At 33.9% G+C, this 10,584-nt stretch overlaps 1 protein-coding gene across 1 annotated transcript; it reads left to right on the top strand.

Annotated features, from left to right (window-relative positions):
- The first annotated feature begins 6,313 nt into the window (after positions 1-6,313).
- On the top strand, positions 6,314-7,418 carry LOC143535892 (uncharacterized). Its single transcript, XM_077030017.1, has one exon. The coding sequence runs from the start codon at positions 6,331-6,333 to the stop codon at positions 7,114-7,116; it is 786 nt and encodes a 261-aa protein (XP_076886132.1). The 5' UTR covers positions 6,314-6,330; the 3' UTR covers positions 7,117-7,418.
- The last annotated feature ends 3,166 nt before the right edge of the window (positions 7,419-10,584 follow it).

Genomic DNA, 10,584 nt, shown 5'->3' with positions numbered 1-10,584 from the left:
GAGGGTGGCGGCGTCGACATTCCTACAGGTAAGCCGTGTATGCGCGCGCGTATGAGTGGAAGAGGTAAAGAGATAAGATAACAAAGACTACACAAATCTATGCAGTGCGTATCATTATAACTAATGGGTCGTCGAGGTTATAGTCTAGTATGCATGCAGCTTCTAGTTCGCTATAACCAATGGATCTGATACCAATCTGTCACACCCTCAAAATCCATTAACGGAGTTTTACCGTCAGAGGGTGTGAACTAACAGGATCGGAATCATTAGTTATAATCAAACCATAAAACAAAGTTTCAAAACCATGAAAACGTTTACGAGTAATTAAATGCGGAAGCGTAAAACCATAGAAAACAATGTTACGTCACGCAGGATGACTTAAAACCCAATGATAACAGTTAAAAATAAGTTTGCATAATTAAAATGTTTCAAGCAATGCATGTTCCTAAACCGCGCGCCCCGCCTCGGCTACCTGAGAATAACATACTAAAAGTGTCAACACAAGGTTGGTGAGTTCACAAGTTTAAATAAAAATAAAGCGTTTAGCGTTTGCGTTCAGCGTTTTGCGTTAAGCATTTTGCGTTACAGCGTTTTGCGTTACAGCGTTTTGCGTTACAGCGTTTTGCGTTACCAGATAGTGTTATGTCAATTATATATCTATAGGTAGCTAGCCTATAAAACAAGTATCACTAAGTGTTCGACACCGAAGCTGACTGTTTATCATTTGCCTTGCCACCAGGTCATCCAGACCATGGTATGTGTTTAGCCAAGATTACACCCACTCGACCTCCAGTCGAGTTTAGCGTTAGGTGGGGTTTGTCAAACCCAGTAGTACTACTCAACAATGACTCGCTATTATCCAATATTAAACGGTTCGATGTGAATGAAGGACTTTAGTTATTGCGTTTGCCACTTAGTCTTTACAAGTGATATATAATCTATATTAACAAAATCTTAAATGCGTTTCGGAGTATGTTATCTCCCCCAAGTGAAAAGCGTTTAAAAAGTCTAAAAGGGGAAAGTGAAACTCACTGTTTGCGAAGTATTCCCAAAATAATTCACCAAGATGCGCGTCACAGAAAAACTCTCTCTAGCGTTCTAAAACAATAAAGAGATTTTTCTAAGTGTCGGAATATTATCGAGTCTCTAGACCCGGCACATAATACCTATGCACATAACATGTTTCGTGTTTCGTTTGTGAATTGTGTGTGACTTTAACAAATGTATTTGTTATACGTTACATGTGTAAGCAATTATTTACGTGTCATGTATTCATAAAGTACATCACCAGCAATTACTCCCCGTAAAGGGCAATTTGGTCAACACATAACAATTAACTAGCCATCATTCCCCATGAGGGCAATTTGGTCAAATCATGACAATCAATTAGCAATTATTCCCCGCAAGGGCAATTTGGTCAAAACATAACAATTATATAGCAAGTATCATGTTTCATGCATTTTCACAAAACTCAGCAGCTAGTTTCACCGAGACAGAAATTCTACTTGAAAGATTGTACTATCTCACCGATCATAGCATCACAATTAATTTACCAAAAATCATCACAAAAGCATATATGTCTTAGGTTTCCAGAGCATATTTTATTATATTTTTATTCCACATAGGTTTCTCACAATCATCAAATCATTATAGCAAACTCATAACAGTCAAATTCATGCGCAACAGAATATTATTTGAAATTCCCGTTAAACGAAAAATCCAATAAATGCAAGACCACTTGGGTTAGGTTCCTAACTCAATAAGTCAACTTCCAGAAGTGGAACCAACCCAATTGGTCTCGTAGTTCATGAGATATAACATTTACAAAACAACCTAACAGCAGGTCTAACAGCTCAGCTTTGCACAACATTTTTGTAAAATCATAAAAGTTAACTTTTCCACGTCCAAAAATTGCAAATTTATATTCTTTAGAAACTAGACTCAACCTAGTTTACTGTAGTATCAACAATCTCAACCAATTTTCACATTTACACCTCGTTACAGTCAATTAAACATCAATAACACAATCTGTCCAGAAACTGTTTGCATCCAAACTCAACAATTTAACTATCTATGGACCATCATGCATTCATATAACACTCTAGACTCCATAATCACTATCCATGCACATCAATTACACATTAAATACATGATTAGGGTTTTTGTTTGAACTCAAATCAAAGACACAAGCAATTAACATGTAACAATATCCATTCTAGTTATCATATCATCATCAAATCAACAACAATCATATAAACTACATACACACATAAAAATCGGCTCTTAGGGTTTTCAATTAACCCATTAAACATCAAAATTAAGTATAAAGGATGCATAGGATAGTCGTTTATACCTTCCTAGCACCTTAATCTTCGATCAAAGACTTGAGAACTTGATTGTATGTGTGTGTATAGGTGGCGGCAGCCAAGGGAGAAGTGGGAGAGGAGTTCCGATCGGGATTTGTGTGGGAAGAAGAATAATAAGTTAGGGTTTATTATTATTATTATTATTTATAATAATCTATGTTACACTTTGGCCCCTCCACTTCCAAGTATTACTTATTTGGCTTAAACTAACTTATTTACATCTTGAGTTAGTGTTTATAACGATGTTATCACACAACACATAAGTCTAACACATAATTATCACATAATTACTGTTTTGACGTTTTTCGTTTATTCACCAATCGTTTGTGTCAACTCGTTTACGTTTCGGTGCAATTCCCGAAAGACTACACATGTAGTAAGTGTTAAGCGTCATTTAAACCCTAGTTTAAATGTAATGAGGTATGCGTTATAGATTCAGTGATCTTAAGTTTGAATTGACGGAGTTTATTAAACGGAGTTAACCTGAAATTGACGATTGTCACAAATAGTTAAAGAATAACGATCTTAGTATTAATTAAAATGTTGTTGATAAAAATAATAATAATAATAAATAATATTGATAGTAAATAATGATACCATACTCGATGACGGTTTGATTTCTAAACGAATTCATAAAATAAATATAATAATATTATTGTTAATAATAAATGATAAAAATATGATTTTACTAAATAATAATAATATGATCTTTATTAATAATAATAACAACTTTAATATTTATAAAATAATTATAATAATAACAATATTAATCATGAATACATATAATAGTAAGTTAACCATAATAATACTAATAATAATTCTTATGTAGTAATATTAGTATTAATAGTAACCATTATTTGTTAAGTATAAAAATAATACCAAAACCGGTCTAGGATGAGACTCGAACCCGGTTTTTCATCTTTTCCCCAATACAAAACAACCAAATACCCATCCAACTTGTTTCAAAGATTATAACCGAACGATAAAACCGATTATTGACAATTTAAATCTAATAATTGATATATGAAAAACTGATAGCACTAAAACCCGAAATTACTTTACCTATCGGACGTGTACATGTTCGTGGCTCTACACCTGGAAGAACCCGAGCCGAACCCGCCGGAGATGAGGACAGCGGCGAGAGAGAGAAAGAATGAGAGGGACGTAGAGATCTAGAGAGAGAGAGTGAAACAGAGAGAGAGAGAGAGAGCCGGAGAGAGAGAAACAGAGAGAGAGAGCCGGAGAGAGAGAAACAGAGAGAGAGAGGGAGAGAGTACGGCGGTGAGGCCACGGCGACCGGAATTCCGGTCGCGAAAAAACGAAAACCGAGGGTAAGGAGGCGTTGCCGGAGCAGGGAGGGAAAGAGGGTGGTGGTGTCGGGTTGAGGTCCAGAATGGGAGAGAGGGACGGCCGGAGGTGGTGGTGCGTCGGAGGTGGTGGCCGACAGGGGTGGCGGCGGCGGCCGGAAATCGGCGCCGGAAAGAGGGAGCGGCTGGTGATGATAATAAGATAGGGTTAGGGTTTTTTTTTGGTTATATATGCATGTTACATATTTACAGAAATGGCCCTCCAAGTTTCAATAATGGTTTAATACGAGTTTAAAGGTTTCCAAAGCCTATAACAAGTTTACGAAACCCATTTTGAACCCCCTAAGTTTTTCTTAACAACACTATATTATGATAAACGTCGATTTGTTTAAGATCGAGGTATATATTAATATTATATAATAATTAAATAAGGTTCTAAAAATGTTGAATTGGTTTTTACAAAAATAAAAGTTTACAAAACTAATACAACTCGAGATTTGAATTTGACAAATGTCACACATATCGATGCTCTTTTTAGGGTGTTACCCTTACAATAATCATTTAACCGATACAAATATGAAATATCATAAGGGCCATCGAAAACGAGAAGCTAAATTGAATGTAACATCTAAATTCTACTCTAGAATATGATATAAAGGCCGAAAAACTTAGTAGTGTAACATCAACAATTATGACTTTTTTAAGCGTTCTTTTCTTTAAGATATGGAGGTCACTTTATAATTTATATCAAGTTGGAAGAGATTACCATAATAGATTCCCTCAAAAGGTTCACACTTCTAGAATTTGTGTTTCACATGATAATATTACGCCTCACGTTAAAGAGGTACGATTTGCGCTATCTCCCTCTCCCAAGATCCTGCTTTATGAGGCGTTACTTGTACATTTATTAATCAAGTGTTTGTATCAATAATGGAATATGTAGGATTAATTCATTACTAATATATTTATTTTTCATGATACCTTCAATTTTGTTTATTTACATGTGTGCCGACAACCATTTTCTTCTTTCAACGTTGATCTTTGTCTCTTTGACTCGTGACTTGTAGGTCACACTTGATGTAATAGTTATATCGATCACTTATATTTCATACTCTTAGTTCTTACTACCATCAAACGAACAAGAAATAATAGCTACTCGAGTTGCTCTATTAAGGAGGAATATCCACGTTGGTTGGATATTGTGTTCGTTTTGCTCGGAACATAACGAATCAGTGGATCATTTGCTCACTACATGTTCCATGGTGGATTTCGTTTGTTAAGGTATTTCAAGATGGCATAAGTATTCTCCTTTTTTTTGCATTCTCAATCATTGATGTTATGCCTCTCCAAGATCACTACAACAGGGGTCAAACACATAGCAAAATAATCCAATCAATATGTCGAGTCACGTTATGGAGTATGTGGAATGCACGTAATGATAAAAAATTCAATGGTATAGTCCAAGCCCCTCCAAGATTGTGGAAGAGATAAAAATTTTAAGCTTTCTTTGTGTAAGTTTTAGATCAAAGAGATGGAGTGTTCAATGGTAAGTAGTGTTAGAGAATTCACATCCAATCCCCTAGCTTTAAATCCAAAATTACACTAAAAATCACTATATTTTCTCTTCAATTTTTAATTAAATAATATATTTTTTATAGCTTTATCAATATATATTCTCTTTCTTTCACTCAAAACCATTTTCAACAAATATTAAAAAATTTAGAGGGTGCCACAAGAAGTTTTCCAATATGCAGAAAAATTATTACTGTATATTCTCTCTTATCGACTCACAACACCCTAAAATACTCTCTAAATTATAAAAACTTGTCTCATAAAATTCAATGGTTTGAATGAAAATGATCTTATAATCTACCGCCATTAAAAAAAGGAAAAAGAGAAAAGAAACCATCTATCTATGTAGAAAAAAGAAAATTACATAAGAATGTAACTATGGTTGACATTTTGCCTTCTTTAGGGACCAAATTTGTATACTTGTTAAAAGTAAGGCCTGAAATCATAAATATTTTGACCCGACCTGACCCATAAGAAAACCTAAACCCGGCAAATAAAAACAAAAAGAGGGCATGAATGAATGAATCAAAATCCCAATTACTCCACCTCCCTCTTTCGGGTAAGCACCTCTTCTTTTCTTTCTTTTAATTCAATCAATACGATTATTATTATTATTATTATTATTATTATTATTATTATTATTATTATTATTATTCATTCTTATGTTATGATGCATCTAATCTAATAGACTAATATTATGTTGTTTTGTTGGATCTAATTATTATAATTTCACACAGAGATATATTTTCTAGGGTTTATTTTATGTTATGAATCGATTCACCATTGTAATCGGGTTAACTTTCTTTTATATTTCATAAATCACTTCTGAAATCACTTGTAAGTAGGGTTTCTTTATTATTATTATTATTATTATTATTATTATTATTATTATTATTATTATTATTATTATTATTGTTGTTGTTTTCACTACTTTTGCTATGAATAGGATTTTATCTCCCTACTCACTGATCAATGGTATTTTCATCAAATCTCCTATCAGCTATTTTGAGATAACAACGCCTTACACGATAACTTTATCTGTTTCAGGACAGTCTTATCATTTTCAATAAATCAAAACTAAATCCATGTCTGGTAAAGAAGAAAAAGGCGATGCAGCAGAAAGGATCAAAGTCGCCACCCTGTCAGCCGCCAAGGGTCTAAGCCGATCACAAGCTGAACGTGCAGCTGCGGCTGCCGCACGAAACATAAACGCCTACGGTCAAAAAGAAGAAGGCCCAAGCAGATGGCAGGAAAGAAAAGAAGCAAAAAGACAGATGTATTTAATGAGCACAGAAAAACAAGTAAGGCTGGGCGAAAGGAAAGACCAAAAGGCCTCCATGTCAACCGCCACCAACTGTCAGAAATGTTTCCAGCCCGGACACTGGACTTACGAGTGTAAAAACGAACGGGTCTACATTTCCCGACCCTCACGCACCCAGCAGCTTAAAAACCCTAAACTGAGAATGCGGGGCCAGGTGTCGTATGATTTGGATAACCCGGATATTGGAAAAGCAGAAAAGAAGAAGCATAGTAAAGGCAACAACAACAAGAGGAAGCATCGGTCGAGGTCAGAATCGGGTAGTGACAGTGAAGCTTCGGTTTTTGAATCTGATAGCGAGTCTTCGTCGGTTACTGGATCGGGTTCATCTTCTGAAGAGAGTGATTCCAGTGACTCGTCATCTTCTGATTCTGAGGGAAAATCCAGGAGAAGTAAGAAGAACAAGAAGAAGACCAAGGAGCAGAGGAAAAGGAAACACCGTAGGCATAGTTCAAGTTCTGAGTCAGAATCGGAGTCGGAGTCTGAATCAGAATCGGATTCTGATGATAGTAGAAGCCGGAGGAAGAGTAAAGGGAATAGCAGAAGGCGTTGAAGGTATGACGGAAGTGGCTATATTCTTGTTATTTACAGTTAGTTTACTAGTGTTGTTTGGCATACTTTGTGTGTATTGCTTGAACTTGAATTTCATTTCTTTATGATGCTATGAATGATGGATTTTGTTATGGATTTTTTTCTTTTGAACCATTTTCATTGACTTTATATTGAATATGATAATGTGGTTTGCTAGAACTGGTATTTTGGTGGCAAATTGTTCAGGTCGGATAGTGGTTTGAAACTTGTGTCTGTTTAAATGTGTATACATGTCTTATTTGTTTCTTTCTTTTATGCGATTATATTGATTAGGGTAAACTAGCAAGAACGCCCCGAGACGAATCGGGTAGCGTTTATGAACAAAAGATTCATAAGAACTAATCTTTGTGTTTGTGTTTGTGTGTGTATATACATATAAATGTATTGAAAAGTTTTATTTTTTTTGGTGTGTTTGTTATAGTCAATGTCTTGTTTATACAGTGGTGTGTATAACCTGAGTCAAGTATATAGATAAAAGGAATTGAAAAGATACAATCTACTTAAGGTTGATCCTTGGGAGGTAGCCGCTGACTTTATAAAATGAAATAGAGGTAAGGTTTGTTGTCGTCTCACCCTCCCTAAAACCATAATATACAAGTGGGATATTAATAGTTCGTTTGTTTAATCTCCTTATATAATCTAATCTAATCTTGTAACTTTTTTTTTTCCGATACAATTCACTTTGATTCTTTAATTTAGATTTGATACTTAAGGTAAAGTTATTCTATAAGTGTAACAAAAATGAGAAGTGTGAGAAGTCATAAATAATTGACATGTGTCAAATGAGGACAAAAGAAAAACGGTATAGAGATAATTGTACACATTTTTTCTCTCCACATGCAAGACACATGTTAATACCCCAATCGTAATAACTTTTTCGTATGATATTTAAAAAAAATCATCATAATAACAAGCATTTTTTATCTTTAATATGAGTATGATTTTTGTTATATAAATATAAAACAAAAATTATGTCATTGTATCTTTTCGCACACCATTGTGTATTTTCGCTTATCATTGTGTCTTTTTACGTCATTGTGTCTTTTCACACACCATTGTGTCTTTTCGCACATCATTTTTTCTCTTACCATTGTGTCTATTTTCGTCATTGTGTTTTTTCGCTTCTCAATGTGTCTTTTTTCGTCATTGTGTTTTTTCGTCATTGTGTCTTTCAACTCATCATTATGTTTTTTTAAATACTAATAACACCGTTGTGTAATAATAATATGTAAAAATAATGATAAAATAACAACAAATTATCTAATACATAAAACACAATGATTAATATAAGTTACACAATAACTTGAAACGTAAAACACAATGGTGAATACGTATAACACAATGACCTAAAACGTAAGACACAGTGGTGAATATGTATAACACAATTACCTAAAACGTAAGACACAATGGTGAATATATATAACACATCGACTTGAAACGTAAAACACAATGGAAATAACATATTACACAATGGGCAACAAAAAAACACAATTAAAAAAACCCATTAATTTTTTTTATTTTTATATAACAATATGATACTCATATTAAAGATAAAAAACGCTTATTATTATGGTGAATTTTTTTTAAAAAAATAATGTCGTATGAAAAAGTTATGGACATTTTAAAATGATGGGGGAATTGGCATGTGCCTTGCACGTGGAGAGAGAAAGGTCAACAAATGCGGGTTATTACCTTCATGCCCTTTGCATTAATTTTTATTTATTAAATTATTCTCAACCATTCAAATATAAGATCAATGGACTTGATTCCTTCTCACCCTTCTCATTTTTGTTGTCCTTTGTATTTTAACTTTACTCTTGATACTAATTCATTTTAGTTTAGATTTGATACTGATACGAAACAAATTCAAAATGAAATATTACCATTGGAATTTAAATTATAAACTAGTTTTTAGCCCCCGCCGCGCGGCGGGGTTGTTAACCTTTGTACCAGTGCCAAGTGGTGTTAAAGATGCAGTAGTTATGTTGACTTTATTATTTGTCTAGGCTGAAACGTAAGTTGACTTTATTATTCGTTTAGGCTGAAATGTAAGTCGCAAACTAATGTTATGTGTTTAAATCAAGTTTATGTACGGCGGGGTTGTTAACCTTTGTACCAGTGCCAAGTGGTGTTAAAGATGCAGTAGTTATGTTGACTTTATTATTTGTCTAGGCTGAAACGTAAGTTGACTTTATTATTCGTTTAGGCTGAAATGTAAGTCGCAAACTAATGTCATGTGTTTAAATCAAGTTTATGTACGGCGGGGTTGTTAACCTTTGTACCAGTGCCAAGTGGTGTTAAAGATGCAGTAGTTATGTTGACTTTATTATTTGTCTAGGCTGAAACGTAAGTTGACTTTATTATTCGTTTAGGCTGAAATGTAAGTCGCAAACTAATGTCATGTGTTTAAATCAAGTTTATGTACGGCAGGGTTGTTAACCTTTGTACCAGTGCCAAGTGGTGTTAAAGATGCAGTAGTTATGTTGACTTTATTATTTGTCTAGGCTGAAACGTAAGTTGACTTTATTATTCGTTTAGGCTGAAATGTAAGTCGCAAACTAATGTCATGTGTTTAAATCAAGTTTATGTAATCCAAGGCTATAGTATTAGTACTCCACAAAATCAGCATTTAAGAGCACTTTGTAAACTGTGCAGTGTGCATGCTTCTTTTTGTTTGGCGAACACTCTCACTTAAAGTTTATTAATAAATGAGCATTGTAGTAATTTAGGATAATACACCAGCTTGCCGGCCCATTTTTAGCAAAACTATATGTGAACACTTATTAAAATGCCATTTCCGTTACATGAGCACATTGTATCCATACTAATAAGCAACATTACCCATGCACTTACAATAACAAACACATAAATAGAAAGCAAAACTGATACATACATTGATACATAATTGGTTTTGCAGTATCTTCATCATGCTTAATTGTACTCGCCGTTGAGATGTATTTGATTTTCTAATGAATGTCCACTATGCAACCGGTTCAAGCTCTAGCGAAACCTCTTGTGTTAGCTTCGCCAAATGCTACCATTCCTGCTCTTGAAAGCCTTTAATAATATGATTATTTATCATTTCTACAAAGGGCTATGTCATTAACGAGCGAAGTCTCCGAGAACATTTATTCAAATATAAAAAAGAAATTAAATAAAAACTGTTCATATGGTGTATGATTATTAATATTTACAAATAAACCAAACGGTTCTTCCACATCTGCGCATGGATGCAGAGACAAAAACTAATTTTCCAAACAAATGAAACAAAATTAAAATAAGTATAAAAATAAATATGCAATCTATCCCCCCATTTTTAAGCTATTTTTCCTGACTTGTTAAGAGATAAAACACATGCAATTAAATTTGATTACATAACTTCAATCTATTTTTCAAAAGATCTACAATTTGTGGAATGCAATAATGCTGA

This window comes from Bidens hawaiensis, unplaced genomic scaffold, assembly GCF_021521415.1.
Source record: "Bidens hawaiensis isolate Kalapana, Puna unplaced genomic scaffold, B.hawaiensis_p1.1 tig00010699_1, whole genome shotgun sequence".
In the NCBI taxonomy this organism is placed as follows: Eukaryota; Viridiplantae; Streptophyta; class Magnoliopsida; order Asterales; family Asteraceae; genus Bidens; species Bidens hawaiensis.
This window is presented reverse-complemented; position numbering and strand designations above follow the sequence as displayed.